At 41.8% G+C, this 20452-nt stretch overlaps 1 protein-coding gene and 1 long non-coding RNA gene across 2 annotated transcripts in view; one reads left to right on the top strand and one right to left on the bottom strand.

The window, feature by feature from the left end:
- LOC149130874 (uncharacterized) overlaps positions 1 to 20452 on the top strand; it is a 144530-nt gene that overhangs the window by 114757 nt on the left and 9321 nt on the right. The window lies entirely within an intron of this gene.
- LOC149130875 (germinal-center associated nuclear protein-like) lies at positions 599 to 20246 on the bottom strand. The gene is given in 25 exon segments (XM_089343173.1): positions 599 to 1528; positions 2146 to 2344; positions 3096 to 3174; positions 3614 to 3775; positions 4654 to 4917; positions 5554 to 5763; positions 6128 to 6285; positions 6846 to 7377; positions 7548 to 7557; positions 7896 to 8786; positions 9706 to 9857; positions 10682 to 10950; positions 11459 to 11558; positions 11802 to 11827; positions 11910 to 12266; positions 12520 to 12609; positions 12612 to 12742; positions 13758 to 14017; positions 14614 to 14643; positions 14645 to 14764; positions 15341 to 15549; positions 16439 to 16504; positions 17553 to 17589; positions 17631 to 18551; positions 18598 to 20246. Coding segments are annotated over 25 exon segments (6279 nt in total). The 5' UTR covers positions 19315 to 20246; the 3' UTR covers positions 599 to 1239.

The following is a 20452-nucleotide window of genomic DNA, read 5'->3' as shown; positions in this document are numbered from 1 at the left end:
TTCGTTCGTTCGTAAGTACGTTCGTTCCTTTGTTTGTTCGTTCGTTCTTTCGTTAATTCCTGCCTATGTAATACGTACTTTCGTTCCTTTGTTTGTTCGTTCGTTCTTTCGTTATTTCCTGCCTATGTAATACGTACGTACGTTCTTTCCTTTGTTTGTTCGTTCGTTCTTTCGTTAATTCCTGCCTATGTAATACGTACGTTCGTTCGTTCGTAAGTACGTTCGTTCCTTTGTTTGTTCGTTCGTTTTTTCGTTGTTTCCTGCCTATGTAATACGTTCGTTCGTTCGTAAGTACGTTCGTTCCTTTGTTTGTTCGTTCGTTCTTTCGTTAATTCCTGCCTATGTAATACGTACTTTCGTTTGTTCGTAAGTACGTTCGTTCCTTTGTTTGTTCGTTAGTTCTTTCGTTATTTCCTGCCTACGTAATACATACGTTCGTTCGTTTGTAAGTACGTTCGTTCCTTTGTGTGTTCGTTTGTTCTTTCGTTATTTCCTGCCTATGTAATACGTATATAGGAAAGTGGGTTATACATCATTAGATGTACACCTGACTTTCCTATATTAAATTAGGTATTATCGGTAACGCAGAACTCCAAACTATCAACACAAACAATATTTATTCATGGTGGAAAATATACAGCTTTAATCTTGGTTGTTGATGTGACAGCGGTGTGTGGTCGTAGCCTCTTGTGTGTGAGAGCACGGTTGTTGAGACGTTGGTATATTGATGTGAGCTGTCTGGCGTGAGTTCGAAAGATGGAGAGACAGCTAGACACGTCCTTGCTCAATCGCTGGCCAGCAAGAAAGAGTTCGATCAAAGCGGGAAAGCTTGGTTGTTGAATTCCACGCATGCGTGAGACTACGCATGCGCACGGCGTTACTACACGTACGTTCGTTCGTTCGTAAGTACGTTCGTTCCTTTGTTTGTTCGTTCGTTCTTTCGTTATTTCCTGCCTATGTAATACGTACATTCGTTCGTTCGTATGTACGTTCGTTCCTTTGTTTGTTCGTTCGTTCTTTCGTTATTTCCTTGCTCCAGAGGAAATAATAATAGATTTTTTTGAAAAAACAAATATATATATATATACACATATCTATGTGTCTGTATTTGTCCCTGCCTCACCGCTTGACAACCAGTGTTTGTGTGTTTACATCCCTGTAACATACCAGTTCAATAAAAGAGACTGATAGAATGCGCTTAAAAAAACAATAAATATGTCCTGGTGTTGATTTGTTCAACTAAAATTCTTCAAGGTGGTGTTCCAGCATGGCCGCAGTCAAATGAGTGAAGCAAATGAAAGAATATGTTCCACCAACACTACCTCTTGATAAACGAAGACCACCACTCACCGTATCAGTTGACTTTGGGTCAAGACAAGACACTGTGGTCAGACAGTGATTGACACAGTCCAAAATTATGTCCACCCACGGCATGTTGACATAGGTAGGTGAACAGCTGGACACACCATACTTGAGACGGCACACTTCGTCAAACTGCTTCTCCACATGGTGTATATGGTGGCGCACCCTGTTGGAAGAGAAAAAAGAATATGAATGTGATTGAGGATAGATATGGAGTTCTATGTGTGAGTGCACAGATTGCATTTCAATTGAATCTCCTGACAACAATGCCAGCTTCATATAACCAAGCTATCCTTCTCCCTGGAGACTAGCTTACGGTTTACCCCTTGTTTAGATAACTATTACTTCCAAAGTCCCCACAATCTATGAAACATGTGTGACTTGGATTTTTTCTACTCCATTCCCTAATTTTGGATGTTTATTCGCATTTCAAGCAACCCCCAACTGCTAACCATAAATTATAAAATAACCTTCAACAAAGCGTTAGTACGAAGCAGTGCTTTAGGTTTGAACAGAATTTAGGTTAGTTTGAAATATGTTTTGGTCACATGTTTCAACTGCTGCAGTTATTGTGGAGAATAAATTTCTCTTATGATAAAAAAAAGGTATGAAAAGAGGGGTTTGTTCCGTGTCACCCTCTTTCAGAAATCTCAGAGGTTTTGGAGACTGGATTTTCATCCTGTTGAGCGAAGGAGACCCAGATGTGCATGATCAAGTTTTAACAAGCAAAATGCTGACAAACAACAACAACAACAACAGGATCAATATATTTGTTGCCCTTACCTTGACACAAGATCCACTGCAGATTTTCCGGATGTTTCCAAAGTCACGGAACGGATGTAATTCCAAACATCTTGCTCAGCCTGGGACCATTTCTCGCTGGTGTCATCACCGAAGGTGAACGGGGGAAGTGTGAGGGACCGTAAAGTGTCCCTTACAAACAGGTGATGTTCTGGAGAGTTCCAGTGAATAGGGGGCAGATCTGAAGGGGAGGAAGAAATGGGAGGAAAGGAAAAAAATTAAAACAGAAGTTTAAATGATAGTCATACAGGAGATTGAAGTAATAATAATAATAATTATAATAATGGTTTCAAATTTTACCACAAAGTCAGCAATTTTGTGCCTGACCGGTTTCTATCAAACCAACCCACCCAGGATCTTTTTTAAAACGGGGGCCACATTTTTCATTAACGAAACACTTTGAAACTTGGAACACTGGTAGAATGTGTCATATAAAACATCTTTTTCTCTTAGTCTTCTTTAAAAAAAAAGAAATCCATAAATTATTCCATGTTAAAGTTGTCGTATTTCTGTAATTTCAACCAATCACTGACGTCCATTCAGCCGATATACATTAAGTGCCGACTACATAAACAAACGATTCTGAAACAATTAACCCTAACCCTAACCCCAGGGTTAGGGTTAGAGTTAGGGTTAAAGCAAATTTAAAATGAAAAAAGCAAATAAAACGAAGGTATGGAGATTAAATACGCTTTACATCGCTTAATCAGCCAAAGGAGTAAATGTAAACAACTGAATACTTGTCAGCGATTGGTTGAAATTATCGAAATAAGACAATTTTTTACATGAAATAAATTCGAATACAAAAATATTTTTCTGTTCTATAACACAAAATAGATAAGTATACGAAGTTTGAAAGTCTTTCCGTACCAAAAACACTACGTAAAACATTAATGAAAAATGTGGCCCCCGTTTTAAAAAAGATCCGTAGCTGGTCAATACGGAGTCGGTAACGCAGCCAATCAAGTGTCGAAGGATGGAGTTGTAGAAGTCAATGATGACATCTGGGGGCTGAGAGGGGAGAGAGAGAGAGAGAGAGAGAGAGAGGCTTTCGATGAAACATTCAGGACACACAAATATTCAGAGAAAAATAGAAAGATGGATTTAGAGGTGAACTGGTTCACACATTAACATATAGACACACACAAGCAACTACACAGGTTACCAACACATACATACACACACACTCGAAAGGCCACATACATAGATATAGGCAAACACACACACACACACACACAGAATAACACCTAAAGTCACACACACCTTCACAAACATAGATGCACATATACACACTGAGAGTTTCACACACACATACGCACACAAATACATACAGACACATACAATCATACAGTCACACACATTTGCTTATACATTCACTCACACAATCACTCCCACAAACACACACACATACTATCACCCCTACACACAGCCCTAATGAAAGAGTCCTTACCTGCTGCAGGTAACCCTCGGCAGAGCGCAGTCCCCTGTTATACAGCAGGGGACCATAAAACTGAGAAGCTAGGAAGTCCTCAATGAAATCCTTCAAGTATTTCTTCTCCAGATTTGGTTGACAGGAGCAGTGGGTGGCCAACCACCTGAGACAGTTGGAGAGCTGCAAAGGAACAGAGGAAGGCATGGTGTAGCTAGGACTACATTATCTAATGTATAGTAGTTAGTATTAGTGGCTTTAATTTTTATTTGGCCTCGTCTCAGTCATGTATGTTTCCAGCCTTCAAGAGGGAGACTTAGCTGCTCTTTCCAGCACCAGGTAGAAGGACACTGCTATGTCAGCTACCGACCATGTAGAGGCACACTTGATCACCAACGCTGTCCCCTCCACACATCGTTACCATAACAATTTACCTGCTGTTGCCATGTTTCTTTGCATTCACTTTGTTTTTTTTTTAAGGGGAAAAGAAATTCATTCACCCAAGAAAGGTGGGTTTTTTTATCTCGTGGGAGAAGGAGAGCAGTACAGTGGTGGTGGTCATATATAGGGGGGGGGGGCAATGGTAATGGTAGAGGGGTGTGGTGGGGCCAATAATGATGATTAACCTTCTCAGTCATTTGTTAATTAGTAAACAGTTTGATATATAAACAGATACTACACACATATATATATACAGGCGAAGGCGTGGCTGTGAGGTAAGAAGCTTGCTTCCCAACCACATGGTTCCAGGTTCAGTCCCACTGAGTGGCAACTTAGATAAGTGCTTTCTACTTTAGCTTTGGGCTGACTAAATCCTTATGTGGGGATCTGGTAGGCAGAAACTGAAAGAAGCCCATCATGTATGTGTGTGTTTGTCCCCCTACTATCACTTGACAGCCAATGTTGGTGTGTTTACATCCCAGTGACTTAGCATTTCGACAAAAGAGGTCAATAGAATAAGTCCTGGGGGTTGATTTGTTCAACTAAAGGAGGTGCTCCAGTATGGCCGCAGTCTAATGACTGAAACAAAGTAAAAGATGAGACTTCAAGAACATACTTACCACAGTTTCCACGGCAACATGTTCCACATCGAAGCCTGACTCTTCATGACACCGGAATGGTAAAGTGAAGACCTTGACGGTGGAAACGAACTCCTGATTAATCAAGCATGACAGGTCCAACTTCAGCTGTAGCTGCTCCAGACTGGGAGGGGAGCCTGGTTCAGTTTCATCATGGGGCACAAGAACTGCAACAGGGAGGTTGGGTTGCTGTGGCTTGGCCTGGAGCAGGGTCGATAGTCGGATTTGAGCATCGAGCCAGTACCTCTGTGAATGAGAGAGAAAAGTAGACACGAATGTGTGTGTGAGAGTGTGTGTGTGGTTCAACTTTACAGAAAACAAATAGACAAAGACAGGTGTAGGAACAACAAGCAAGTGTATTAGTTTAACATTTGGGAAGAATGGAAAAGCCTTTTACATTTTGAGCATATGCACTTTGACAGAAAGGATTAAGAGGTAAAAAAGGAGAAAGAAAATAAATAAGTGTGTAGGGATTATATATATATATACATACTGTCGGAATTGAGGATGTAATTTCCTGATTAGGGATTTTTAAAATCCGGATATCAATATTATTTTATTCACTTAGTTTTCCATGTTTACACTTTTATCCCCTTCGAAGTATTCTCCATTTGAAACAATACATCCTTCCAGACACTACACAAAACAGTGCTGGAACTCTTGCGAAGTGATGACTTCTAACCCTAACCCTAACCCCATGTGTGTAAAAAATTTGTGCATATTTAGGTGTGACCCTTTTGGTAAGTAGTTACAGGAGAGGTCAGTAGAATAGACTTAAAAATAAAACATCCTGAGGTTGACTAAACCCTTCAAGGTGGTGCTCCAGCATGGCTGCAGTCTAATGAGTGAAACAATTAAAAAGAAATGTGTGTATTTACTTACCTCCTTATCATCGTCTTTACTCAAGAGAGGCAGCACAAAAAGCAGGCCACTGGTGCCACAAAACAGTCTCTTATTCTTAATGTGCTGTATGAGGTCAGGGGTCAATGAGCCAGTGACCTCACGGAGACAGAAATGTAACATTGTGTCCCCTTGCTGTCTACCTATAGATGACCTTTCAAGATGACATTTGTAAAGGCTCAGAATAGACATCTGAAATGGAAAAAGACAGAATCTCATTTTAGCGGGGAACAGAGTGATTGTGGTGGTGTATGGAAATGGCAGAGGGAAACTGTAAGGAAACTCAGCTGGAGAAACCATGCCAAAACAGACGATACAGCTCACGGAGCTGGCGAGCCAGCTCCTGTCAAACAATGCAACCCATACAAGCATGGTAAACACACATTAAATGATGGGGAGTCATGAGACCATTTTCCCTTTCAAAGTTAAATGGCAGGGAAAAAAGAAAAAAAAAACCCAAGTCCTCACTTGATAAAACAAGTGAGGGTTAGTGGAAGGGAGATCACCCAGTCATAAAATACTGCCTCTCTAATAAGTACCTGTAAAACAGACTTACATTATCGAGATCAGACTGTGGTTTTGCTCCTTTGCTCAACTTAGCCTTCAGCCAGTCACTCAACTCCAGGCTGTACATGGTTGCATTGTCTGTCTGTTGCTCATCTAGTTCTGGTAATGACATTATCAGCTTCCAGTAGAGGGAGCCACTGTTTTGACCTGAAAACAAGCAAGAAAAATTGAGATCAAAAGTTACAAACATTATAAATAAATATCAGAAAACAGGTGAAGGTGTGGTAAGAAGTTTGTTTGCCAACCACATGGTTCCAGGTTCAGTTCCACACCATGGCATCTTTAGCATAGAACCAACCAAGGATTTGTAAGTGGATCTGATTGGTAGAAACGGAAAGAAGTCCATCTCTCCCTTGGCCAGGTAACCATGTCCCCACCTCTACAGCAACACACCTGTTTCTGCCTCTCTTATGTCTTTATTGCCCACAAGGGGCTACACACAGAGGGGACAAACAAGGACAGACAAACGGATTAAGTCGATTACATCAACCCCAGTGCGTAACTGGTACTTAATTTATCGACCCCGAAAGGATGAAAGATAAAATTGACCTCAGCGGAATTTGAACTCAGAATGTGGGGATCTGAATAAAAAAAGAAGAGGTCAGTTACAGGTGGAAAGCCTCTCGTCATAAGATCTGGATTGACCAGAACACTGACCCAGCCCCACCCAATGAGAAAAAAGGATGGACAGTGTAGAGGAATCTTACCTGAATGTATCTGTGTGTCGTAACTGCTGGTACTGAGAAGGTTTGGCCCAACTGTTGCTGCTAAATCGAGCGGGTACCAAGCCTTCTGCTGTATCAAATGACGCCTCATGTGGCAGAGGGTCAGGGCCAAGGGTAGATAGTCGTCCCGCCGGCTGATGGCGACGGGGGTCTCCATGGAGAAGTGAGCGGTTTGGTTGATTCCCATGGCCAGCGTGTCCCCTACCACACCTTCATGTTCCTTCCCACAGAGTGTCTTCAGCTGCTTATCAAGTGGAGCCAGTGACGGCCATGAAGGGAATATTGTCATATCACGCTCATGCTGGCGCTGCAATTGTCTCTGCTTCCAACATTCCAGGACTTTATTCATCTTGTAGAGTCGCACACAATGCTCAGCCTTGCGCAGGGCCTCCAGGCGCAGCTCAACATCGTTTCTGTAGAAAGCATGGCCCTCCGTCACGCACAGTTCCCCAACCACTTCATTCACGATGTCTTCTGTTGCTCTCTGGCAACATTCTCCGGAGGATGCCTGGTGCTAATGAGGCTGAAATAAAGTTATAACGAAAGGAAAGAATAATAATAATCCTTTCTACTAAAGGTACAGGGCCTGGAATGTTGGAGTAGGGGAATAGTCGATTAGATCAACCCCGAAAAGATGAAAAGCAGAGTTGACTTTGGCAGAATTTGAACTCAAAACAAAGTGACATGCAGAAATCTGAACTCAGAGCATAGCAACGGGCAAAATACCACGAAGCATTTTGTTGAGCATACTAATGATTCTACCTTTACTAATAAATATAGTTTCAACATTGGGTAATAAGGCCAGGAATTATTAGGAGAGGGTAGGGGTTAGTTGAGAGCATCAACGACAGAATGAAAGGTAAAGGGTTAGGGTTAGTCTTCTATTACAATTCCATTGATTTTTAGGATGTTTTTTAGGAATATGAAATCTACCCCTCAGTATTCTAAAATGTTTTTTTCTGATAAGGAAAAAATTAGTGGCATTAACTGTAATAATAAAAGTGGAGTAAAAAAAAAGTCCAGTTTCCTCACCTCATCTGTTGACTGACCACAGACTGAACCTCAGTCAATACATGTTCCTCTACCATCTGTTCAATCATCTCTTCTACCAACCTCTTTCTTCTCTGCTCCTCTTCTGCAGCCACTCTCTTCTCTTCCTCTGCAGCAGCTTTCTTAGCTCTCAGTCTTTCTCGCATTTCTTTCTCCTCTGCTTCATGTTTTGCTTTCAGCAGAGCTACTTGTTTCTCTTCATCCTGTCGCTTCTTTGCTTCGTGTTCTGCAATGGCTCTGGCTCTCATGGCACTTTCTTGTTCACGCATTCGTTCAACCATGGCCTTCTTATATTTCTCCTCCTCCTCCTCTTTCTTCCTTTCCTTTTCCAACTCCTCCTGGGACCTTTCTTCCAGCTCCCGCCTCATAAAAGGCCTATCCCTCGTCTCCTGCATTGTCAATATCTCTGCTACCTGTTCCTGCCTCTTCTGTTTCTCCTCCACCTCTGCCTGCTGCTCTTCTTCCTCCTCCTCCTCCTCATCATCCTTCAATAACTTGGCCTCATCAAATTCTTCCTCTTCCTCTATCTCCGTCACTTCACCTTCATCATCTTCATGACTCAAACTCTTCAGCTCTTTCGTCTTCGCTTGAAGAAGCCTCTGCAGTCTCTCTTCTTCTTCATCTTCATCTTCTTCTAGTTGTTCTTCATGTTTTTCAAATTGGAAACCTGCTTCAGCCACATGTGTTGCTGCCCCATTAGCAGTCGACACAGTGTGCCCTTCCTGTGTGACCTCACTCCAAGAGAAAGGTGAAGATGAGATGAGAGAGGGGCGTTCTTGAATTTCAAACTTAAAACCTGGTTGTGCCACACGTGTTGGTGCTGTTGCTGTACCATCAGCAGTGGACTCAGTGTGCACCTCCTGCGCGATAACACTGCAAGAACAAGGTAGAGAGGAGATGAGAGCAGGGCAGAGGTTAGAAGGACGAAAGGAAAAATAAGAAAAAAATAACAATTAGATATAAACATTGCATTCATGCACAAATATATACGTGCAAACGTCCATGTTATTACATGGACACACAAACATAAACATGCATATATTTATAACGAAAATGAGCTATGATGTGTGTGTGCTCCCCAACCACATAGTTCCAGGTTCAGTCCCACTGCATGGCACCTTGGGCAAGTGTCTTCTATAGCCTTGTGAGTGGATTTGGCAGACAGAAACTGAAAGAAGCCCATCGTGTGTGTGTATATATATATGTGTGTGTGTGTATATATATATATATATATATATAATTATGTGTATTTCTTCTATCTTAATGAATAAAAATTCTTCTGATAGAATAAATGGGTTAATAGAAACCAATGTAGCAAAGAACACAAAATAACTGGTTAGCTCCTGTTTTTAAGGCAGGAACTCCTTGAAATTTTGGGTATTTGAGTATATTTAAGAATTTAAGGATTGGAGAAAACGCATGTTATAATTGCATACTTTATTTCTACATATGCTTCAAAGGATTACAACCTGTGTGATCCATAGGGATCTTTGATATTAAAATTGTAACCTTCTCATCAGGGAAAGCATGGGAATCATCTTAAACGTAAGTCATAATGTCTTACGTTTAAGATGATTCCCATGCTTTCCCTGATGAGAAGGTTACAATTTTAATATCAAAGATCCCTATGGATCACACAGGTTGTAATCCCTTGGAACATATGTAGAAATAAAGTATGCAATTGTAACATGCGTTTTCTCCAATCCTTAAATTCTTATATATATATATATATATATATATATATATATATACACACATATATCTACGTGTGTGCATAACGAATGCCAATTACCGCATCTCTCTGTTCACAACATCACTAAGACTTCGCTGGACATCGGAAGCAGCATCTCGAAGCTGCTCAGATTTTTGGTAAAATTCCTGTGAGGTTTCTCTTGCAAATGTTGCAATGACCTCCAAAAACAAATCCTTGGCAATTTCCTTGATCTGAAACGATATAAAAAGTTGTCTTTTTAGTTTTAAAAACAAAAATTTAATTGGTGTACATTACCATCATCATCATAACCATTTAATGTCTATTTGCCATTCTGGCAGGTCTTGGATGTTAAAACCAGGAGCTGGTATGGACAGGAGAGACACCAGGCTACTTTCTTTTGGTATGGTCTCTACACATAGATACCCTCGCTAACACCACCTACTTTACTGAGTGTACAGGGTACCTTTTACATGACATGCAGTACACTCCATAAGGTGGTTGACATTAGAAAGGGCATCCAGCCGTAGAAACCAAACCAAAAGAGATTAGAGCCTGGGGCAGCTCTCAGCTTGACCGTTTCCAGTCAAACCACCTAACTCATGCCAGCATGGAAAGCAGATGTTAAATGATGATACACATGCATATATATAGGTTTCAAATTTTGGCACAAGGCCAGCAATTTCGAGAGGGAGGGTAAGTCTATTACATTGACCCCAGTACTCAACTAGTACTTATTTTATCAATCCCAACAGGATGAAAAGCAAAGTCGACCTCAGTGGAATTTGAAAAGTACAGACAAATAAAATGCCATCGAATTTTCAAAATGCTATCAAATTTTTATCAACCCTTACTGTTCAAGTGGTACTTACGCGATCGATCCTGAAAGGATGAAAAACAGAGGGGTCATCATGGATCTTTAACTCAGAATGTCAAAATGGATGAAATGCTGCCAAGCAGCTTTGCCCAGCATGCTAACAATTCTGCAAACACACACACACACACACACACACACACACACACACACACACACACACATAAATATGATTCTACATACCAGTAACAGTGCTGTTGATTTAGATGCCTTCTGTTGGTGTTGTTCTCGCAGTTGCTGTTGCCCAGTGACCTGTGCAGGGTCAAAAGATACTTCAGCATTGGAAGCCACAAGATCAGATCCCTGCCATAAGGGCTCCTCTGAGGCAACAGCCAGCTGCATGTTGCAGGGAGCAGCTGGCTTCGTCGTTTCAGGCGGAAGCTGTTGGGTTGTGTCTGGACCCTCGGATGGTTCTGCTTCCATGGTGACAGAGTGCTTCTGGGCCTGCAATACTGGAATGACAAGATGTTGGATGTGGTGAAAGGAACAGATTCAGTTGGTGAGGATCTGTCAAGATATACGTAGACAGATATACATATATATATATATATATATATATATATATATATATATATATATATATTTACATAACATACATACATATACATATATATACATACCATACATACATAGATATATATATATGTACATATATATATATATAATGCAAGAGAGTTAGGGGTTGAGGATTCAACCCACTAAGGGATAGTATCTATCATACAACATGGTATGTCATAAGCATTTGTATGTTGTCGTTTTTGTCATTTTAGTTACAAAATAAGTTAACTCAACAGAATACACTGTCTGCAAGTCGATGGGTACCACATATTCTCCTCCATTTTCTAATTGTTATATATATATATATCTCAAGAGACTAAGAAGAAGTGTGACAGTGAGCCAAGACAAATAACACCATGTGTTGTCACATGATGTAAGGAAACCCAAAGCCACAGACATTACCTTCCTTGCTCAGCGCTTCCTGCTTCAGGTTGCCATCTTCGTCAAAGCTGTTTATGGGGTTTGGGAGTTTGACAGGCTGTAAAGGACCTCCATTGATCACCTGTAAAGAGAGAGACACAAAGATAGGTCATACAAATATCCACGTTATAAATGTATGTAGATTTATATACACACATACACACACACATGCATATGCAAGGTGATCTTGAAAAGTTCCTGGCTTTGAGTAAACGAAAACACAGAAAGATGATTCGATTCAACATATTTCCCTCTCAGATTCACACACTTATTGCAGGGGTCCTTCAGTTTTTGTAAGCCCTTTAAAAGGACTTAGAAAGGTGACCCTCAAACAAGGCATCTCATAATTCTCTTAAAGCCAGGAACGTTTCAGTACCCACATTGTATGTATGTATGTATATATATATACACCTTCCCCTTCTTTCATACCCACCTTCCTGTTCTGAACTCAAGCCTTTCCCTAAACCAAAGCCACACCCTAAATCCAAGCCCTGCCCTAAATCCAAACTCCATCCTGAACTCAAGCCCCACCCTGAACCCAAGCCCCACCTTAAACCTGCCCTGAAGCAAAGCCCATTCATACTCATCTCACCAATTGGTCGGGTACATTTGGATTCTATGAAGTTCACTGCTCGAACCAGACACGGAGCAACCTCAGGCTCAATAAATGACGAGCGGTCAAGGAGGACGTCCGAACCTTCGACTGTGAAACCGTAATGCCTGCAGAAGCTTCCAGCCTCACTGGTGGACTCAAAACATAGGGTACGTACCAGTTCACTGAGGGGGTATACTGTAAGAGAGAAAGAGAGAGAACGTGGTGGTGGTGGAGGTGTATTGCTATGGTCATAAGGGTGCACTCAAGGTAAGGGGCCAAGTTGTAGTGGTGATGGTGGTGGTATTGGTGGTGATGGTGGTGGTAGTGCAGGAGGTGGTGTGGTGTTGTTGTTGTTGGTGGTGGTGGTAGTAGAAGCGGTGGTGCTGAATGGTCAGCCAACCACAAGAAGGAAATAAACAAATAAATAAAGGCAACAATTGTTGTTCGCTCACGGCAACGGGTTTCGTTCCAAAGGTGAGAGCCTTGCGGAGGATCCTCAACGCTTTGCTGCGAACCTGCATGAAATAGCGATGCAGGAACTGAGGAAGGTGGCCGTAGGGGCCAGTTTGAAAAACTTGATGTAATTGTTACTGCTGAGGGCCGAGTATACCTGAAGAGCAAAGTGGATTTCTGGGGAAGTCCTTACTTCCGGTCAAAGAGTTTGGACTTCTCTGGAAAAGGCAGAAAGAAACAGAAATGAGTTAAACGTATAAAAATGCATAAATGTGTGTGTGTGTGTGTGTCTACTCTTTTACTTGTTACAGTGATTTGATTGCAGCCATGCTGGATAATGTAGTCCTAGATACACTATGCCTGAATAAAAGACGGGATGGTCACAGCTGGAACGTCTTTGATCATAGGTCTGCCTGGATCAAGACCAACCTGGGGTTAAACAACAATTATAACCCCTAATAATAATAATAATAATGTCCATCCTTTGTTGTCAATGATGACCAAGGACGTGACATGGGAGAAGATGGGTCAAAGCATGGCTTGCAGTGGACGACCAGGCTGTGTGCTCGGAACGTACGACCACAGGTCAAGCACTTGGGGTCTGCAAAGAATGAAGACAAGCAGTTGGCTCTCGACTTGCACAGCTCACATTTTCTCTGTGCTTTTTCGATCCGATTCTGTTTGTAAGAGGTGGCACCTCTGTCAGTGCAGCTAAGCCAGGCAGGGAAATCCTGTGCCTGCGTTTGCCACATGTCAGGGCTGATCTGGAAGCATTTCAGTGTATCTTTGTAAACTGGTGGGATGTGTGACTGCCATTGTATTGTAGTTGCTCTTTTACGCAAGTAGCCACAACAGTTGCTAGTCATGCAATACCATTGTATCTCTTTGTACCAGAAGAGCAATACACTAACTTCTGTCGTACTATCGCTGATAGCTCAACAAGACATTGACTAGAACTGTTGACTCTCGATCCCTTCTCAACGACCGGCCACTGGTCAATTTATAATGGCTAGCTTCAACCACTTTCTATCAGGAGGGATCTACAGTTTCATTATACAACACTTGGAAGCACTTTTTCTGCTCACTATATAACAACAACCACAAGAAGAACATGATTCAACAAAAAAAGATAAAATTATTCAGTGATAACAAGGACATGTTTCATCCTTATCATACCTCATCATTATTGTCTCAATGGTTCATTCTGCTTTAACTTGTTTAAACCCAACTTACCTGAGGATATCACCCTGATTGAGGTTCATTAGGACCATGTAGGAACGGAACTCTGCCTCTGTGTCGAAGCGTATCTTTTTCTTCTTGTCGAGGTCAGTATAGAGGTATTTAAAGCTCTGCAGGCATTTGGTGAGGTTTTCATTGTTAATCTTCGGAGAAAACACAGAGATGTCCTCCTCACACAGTCGCTCCGATGCAAACACATGGAAACGGATGCACTTCTCGATGAGGGCCACAGCATCTCCGTTGCACATCATCTGTTATGTCCTGATAAAAGAGATAACAAGGGATGAAACAAGATGAACAACAGTGACGGAGTTGAAATTGAACGAATTACCTTTTTATTTTGTTACTTGTTTCAATCATTGGACTGTGGCCATGCTGGGGCACTGAACTGGAAGGTTTTAGTCCAAAAAATAAAACTGTCCCACTGCATGGCACCTTAGGCAAGCGCCTACTATAGCTACAGGTTGACCAAAGCTTTCTGAGTGGATTTGGTAGACAGAAACTGAAAGAATCCTGTCATATCTGTGTGTGTGTGTGTGTATGTATGTGTGTGTATGTATATATATGTATATATATATATATATATATATATAGGTGCAGATATGGCTGTGTGGTAAGAAGCTTGCTAGCCAACCATATGGTCCTGTGTAGCACCTAAGGTGGTTGGTATTAGGAAGAGCATCCAGTTGTAAAACCATGCCAAACGCAGACATCAAAACATAATTCAGCCTTCTGCCTAGCCAACCCCTGTGAAACCATCCAACCCATACCAGCATGGAAGGCAGATGTTAAACAATGATGATGTTGACAAAATATGTAAATATATAAAAAATAATGAATATTGACTGACTTTTCTGATTCCTCTGCTGCGGTCCCATAGGGAAATCAAACCATTCTGCCCACAGTCCATCTTGGCCCATGTTGGCAATCTCAGAGAGCAGATAATTCATCGTGCGCACAAGTACAGGGCCTGGTCTGAGCTCATGGCTGAGAGGTTCTTCCTGTGAACAACAAAATAATAACAACAATAATAATAATAATTCTTTCTACTATAGGCACAAGGCCTGATGTTTTGGGAGAGGGGACTAATTGATTATATCTATTTCGTTATTGTCCACAAGGGGCTAAACATAGAGGGAACAAACAAGAACAGACGAACGGATTAAGTCGATTATATCGACCCCAGTGCGTAACTGGTACTTAATTTATCGACCCCGAAAGGATGAAAGGCAAAGTCGACCTCGGCGGAATTTGAACTCAGAACGTAACGGCAGACGAAATTATAATCTAAAAAAAAGTGAAATACCTATTGGCCACAGAAATCTGGAATCTGCTGAGAAGTCTGTGATATAAATTTACATAGAATAGCCAGAAAAATCCACGACGTACTGAGGGCATGATAGGTGAACCGTGACACGGTGTGGGATTATTGTACACAAAGAGATACACACAGACACATGCACACACAAATAGACACAAATACATATGCATATACACACAGACAGAAGTAGATATGTACACTCACATACAAACACACACACAGATCCATTGTATGGACCTCGTCGTCTGCTCCTCACCTGATCGGCTGAAGACCGACTGTATTCCTTCACAGCTCGGGCGTGATCAACTCGAGGGTAGGCCATCATTTTGGTGGCCGGCAGCATCTCAAACATGTGCAGACGCCTCTTGGCTTCACGGTCATATCGTTCTTTTTCGGGACACATATCTGGACAGGTTCCAATGAGGGCCTTGGCAGTGGCTAGATTGGACTTCTTCTTTAGACCTGCTGAAAGAGGACAGTAATAAGGGTCAGGTGTGTGTGAGAGAGAGGAGAAAGGTGTATGATAAGAAGGAGATGGTGAGATGAGATAATTGTGATAAAAAAGAGGGGTGGGAAGCATTGAGATAATGTGTGTGTGTGTGTGTGTACAGGAACAGGAATGGTTGTGTGGTTAATAAGTTGGTTTCTCAACTACAAGGTCTCAGGTTCAGTTCCAATGTGTGGCACCACCTTTAGCAAGCGTCATCTATTATAGCCCCAGACTTACCAAAGCCTTATGAGTGGATCTGGTATACAAAAACTGAAAGAAGCCCATCGTCTGTACATATACATACATATGTATTTGCCAAATCAAACTGGAACCTGGTGCTGCTCCCCAACTTACCAGTTTTCAGTCCAACTGTCCAATCCATGCCAGCATGGAAAACAACTGTTAAATGATGATGATGATGATGATATAAGCATGGCTGTGTGGTAAGAAGCTTGCTTACCAATCACATGGTTCTGGGTTGAGTACCACTGCAAAGTGCCTTTGGCAAGTGTCTTCTACTACAGCCTCGAACTAATCAAAGCCTTGTGAGTGGATTTGGTAGATGGAAACTGAAAGAAGCCTGTTGTTCATATGCATTTTAGGTGGCACTGGCATTGGCCATGTTTGGATGGTGCTTTTCATGTGCTACCGGCACAGGAGCCAGTCGGGGCGAGGAGTCTGGCATCAACCACATTCGGATGTTGCTTAATAATATATATAATAATAATAATACTAAATGATGTTGATTATGATATGCATGCACAGACACATGTAAACACACACACACAGAAAGGAACAGGAGAGAGAGAGAGAGTGAAACAGCACCCCCACCAATTGGGGGGGTTTTGTAGGGATGCATCTTACCATTTCTGATCGATCGGTCTCGTTGGTCAAGAAGCTGGACCCGAGATGCTGAAATAGTTACGTTTGCTGGAAAGATAAAAAAAAAATAGGAAGTTAGTGTTAGCCTTGTATAATAATTTCACTGACATTTACAGGATAAGAATATGAAATTTACCCCAGTATATCACTGCTACTAACGTTTCTGCCAGCTCGCTGCCTTACAATGTAAACATTCATTTTAGAAATATATTCTTTATTCTTATTGCTTAAGCCTTATTTACTGACATTAAATTTCATTACATTTTACCCCATAACTGTTTTTCTACCAATTTTTGTCCAATGCGACAAAGGATTCTGAATTCCCCAGGCATTTTTCTATCATTTAAGCCTAAGAAACGTATGCTTCTAATTTAAAATTTTACAAATTTATGTTAATTGAAGATGAATATCTGCCTTACTGCCCCCATCCCTTGAGGTTGCAGATATATTTTGATGTAACTTTTTTTCTACTGAACCAAATCTCAAACTATTTCTGCCAAAGTGTAGCTGAGGAGTTGTCCTCTTTAAAACTGTTAACAGTTTGCAATTTAGTTGAGAACTGAATTAGTGGGGAAGCTTGGAAGCTGCTGTGATTGACGAAATGGTGAACTTAAGAATATATTCAATCACAGTAGTGGCTGAATGATTCTGTTAACATCTCGGCTGTTTTATAGGAATATTAAATCTACCCCAGTATATTACTGTTACTTTATTTTATCAACCCCACAATGACGAAAAGTAAAGCTGACTTCAGCAGGATTTGAACTCAGATGCAATGTCACAAAACTGAATATGCTAATGACTCCAGCAGCTCCACTGCTTTTCAAGTATTTTGCTTATCCTGCAAATAATTCTGCCTCTGTCTTTCTTTCACTTTTTTTCTATTCTATGACTTTGTAAATAGACAATCTGGTGAGTTTATTTCAATGGCAAACCAATGCATACAGTTGGTTTCCTTGTCCTTGGTGTTGGGAAGACACTTGGCAAAAACATGGAAAGAAAATTGAAAGATATTGATGATAATAATAATAATAATAATAATAATAATAATAATAATAATAATAATAATAATAATAATAATAATAATGGTGCTGACCTTTCTGTACATCTGTGTCGCTGCCAAAATCATGGAACTATGTTCAGATTTCCTGAAAAGTGAAGTCGCCATTGTTGCAAAAGCTGACTGAGAGGTCTTGGATGGAGAGGACGACAAAGGTGGCTGAAGGTGGAATTTCCTCTTTCTGTGTGTTGTTGTCGCAGACCCTAGAACTGAAGCCGGGGTCGGGGCCTGACTGGAGACCCCTGAGGGAGTGGGCGAGGGTTGCTTCTGCACTTTGCGCCGGGGTTCTTGCTGGTGATGGTGATGGGAAGACTGGTGTCGCCTTGAGGGGCTGTCGGACTTCCGAGACAGAGGTGATGGAGGAGACGATGCAGCAACAACGTTACCAGTGGTGCCGGTAGTGTTGGTGGTGGTAGCTCTCTTAGTCATGGGGCCACGAGGACCTTCGACATCCTTGCTTTGCACTAAGGTCTGCACAAAGTCCCCGCTTATGTCACTTGTGCCAGCCATCAAGCGCAGCTCCTCTTCAACCTCATCTGACATCCAAGATGACTGTTGCTGGCGGTCACGCCTACCAGAGGTGGACGGAGGTGGAGGAGGGCTGATGCTCCTCCGTGACGAAGGTAGGGGCATATGGCCGTGTCTTTTACCTTCATCAGGAGGTACAGTGTCAAGGTCTACGTATGAGGTTAAGGTTTGTTTATGGGGATTCGAGTGCCAGAAGATCTGAATGTGGACCCTAGAGGCCAATTTAAAACCCTTCATTTTAGCATGGGCTGCTGATTTGTGGTTCTTGAAGTGAATGTTGGCTGCATGCTTAGCGAGATTCCTAGTGACACGCTGCACGGCCCCAAACTTGCTGAAGTGGTTGCGGAGAAGCGGCACCTGGTTATAGTTAGGTGGGATATTCTTGCAGACCAGCACCAGGTGGCTCTCCAGCTCCTCAGAGAGTTGGCGTTGCCGCATGGCATTCCTCGACATCTTTGAACGATCTGATGATCTCATTAAGTCATATTCACTCCTCGATCTAGGGACCTCCCTATGTCTACCATCGTATGTGATGGAAATCCTCTTTCTGGACAATGCTAGTCTTCCTGTGGAATCCAGTCTTTGGGTAAAACCTGGAAGCAACTGGTGCCTTCGACATTTTGTCCATTTCCATTCTGGAGGAGGAGACAGCCCGCTGGGCAACACTCAGTACCCTGTCATCATCCTCATTCTCATCCCTATACGAGTAAGAGGAGGCTGCTCTATGGGACAGACCCTCAGTCCGTACCTTTGAAGTTGAAGGAGATAAAGAAGCCCTGACAGTTGTGTTGTCCGCTGCACTTACAGACACAGTTTTCTCATCAGCTCTGCTTCCAGTCCTTTCTGGTTTACCAAAGAGTCCCGTTTTCCTTAGTGGTGGGGACGCAGATACTTCAGTCGAATATTTACTAATGGTGCTGCTGCTGCCGCTGGTTTTGGTCTTGGAGAAGCTTGAATGGCTTTCAGTGGATTTTCCAAAAAGCCCCACACTACCAGTGTTGGCGTCACTGCTGGTTGAAGCTGAGGTGGAAGATCTTTTCGATTCTGACAATGGCACCCCACCGAAGACCTTTGCAATTGATTTCCTGGCAAATGCTGATTGCATAGGTTTTGCGTCTCCTTTAAACACATTCCTCTCACTGCTATGAATACTAGAACTACTACTATTGCTACTGCTACTACCACCACCACCAATACTGTTACTCTTACTCAAAGGTAAAAAGCTTCCAGTGGAGGATTTTGCCAAAACAGGACCTGAACTGTCACTCATGTCCCCTCTACCACCAAATACGTTTTTAGTAAATGAATATTTGTGTGCGTATGTATTATGAATCTAGCAGTGTGTGTGTGTCTATGAACATCAGTGTGTGTATGCATGCCTTTGTGTACTCGCCTGTATGCCTAGATGTGTGTGTGTATATATTATGAATCTATCAATGTGTATGTGTTTATTGGTGTGTTTATTGGTACAGAACTGATGAGCTCTTCCCTTCCTTAAGTTCCCTCCAATGTTCATTTGCCCGCTCCCCTATGCTCCTTGCTGTTTTGCCTACGTATGTCATTGTCTTGTTACTGCATTGTCCCTCTGTACATCCTATACTATAGACCACATTTCTGGTTTTGCAGTTCGTTTGTGGGCTAAATCTACATACGGTACAGTTCTTATCAGTGCAGGGAGTTCTACTGAAAGGGTATGCTCTACTGATAAGGGATTTGATAGGGTTGCCTGGCCTTTCAGCAACCTTAATTCTTAGCTTAAGTTTGTCTAGGGCCCTTATGATGCTCTGGTATTTGTGGCTATCATACCATGAGTTGGCCTTCCCTATTTTCTTCTTAGTACTTTCTATGGTGTTCCATCATTTGCTCCTATAGAGTGGGCAAATCCCATTCCTATCGTTGCGTTTCATTGTTTCAAACTTCTTCATAGCTCGTTTGTATACCCTGATCCTTTCTTTATGGCTGTAACCTGAGAACTGCATGTGGTGAACGAAATGTTGTATATGTCTCCTTAATTCTGTAGGGTTGCACATGCAGGAGACATTTCGCATTACTCTGACCAGGTCTGCCATCAATATCTCTTGCAAAACAAATATCTATATATATATATATATATATAATTGTTTTATGTTCTATATATAATTGTTTGTATATATACACATAACAGTCCAAAAACCCGTACGGGTGCTTTTAAGTGAAAGGGAGTATCGCACCCAAAATACTCCCCCCCCCCCAACGCTTATACCCACTGATCCACTGACCTGTACGAGTTAAGGCAGCTGGTGTATATATATATATATACACAAACATATATGGTGTGTATAGCATCGTGTGAGAGAGGGAGGCTAGTATATATTATATAAAATTAAAAAAACTTTAAGGCGCTGCTCCAGCATGGCCGCAGTCTAATG

This window comes from Octopus bimaculoides, chromosome 27, assembly GCF_046866305.1.
Source record: "Octopus bimaculoides isolate indiv1 chromosome 27, ASM4686630v1, whole genome shotgun sequence".
NCBI lineage: Eukaryota > Metazoa > Mollusca > Cephalopoda > Octopoda > Octopodidae > Octopus > Octopus bimaculoides.
The sequence above is the reverse complement of the archived record's forward strand: the minus strand, read 5'-3'. Positions and strand labels throughout refer to the sequence as shown.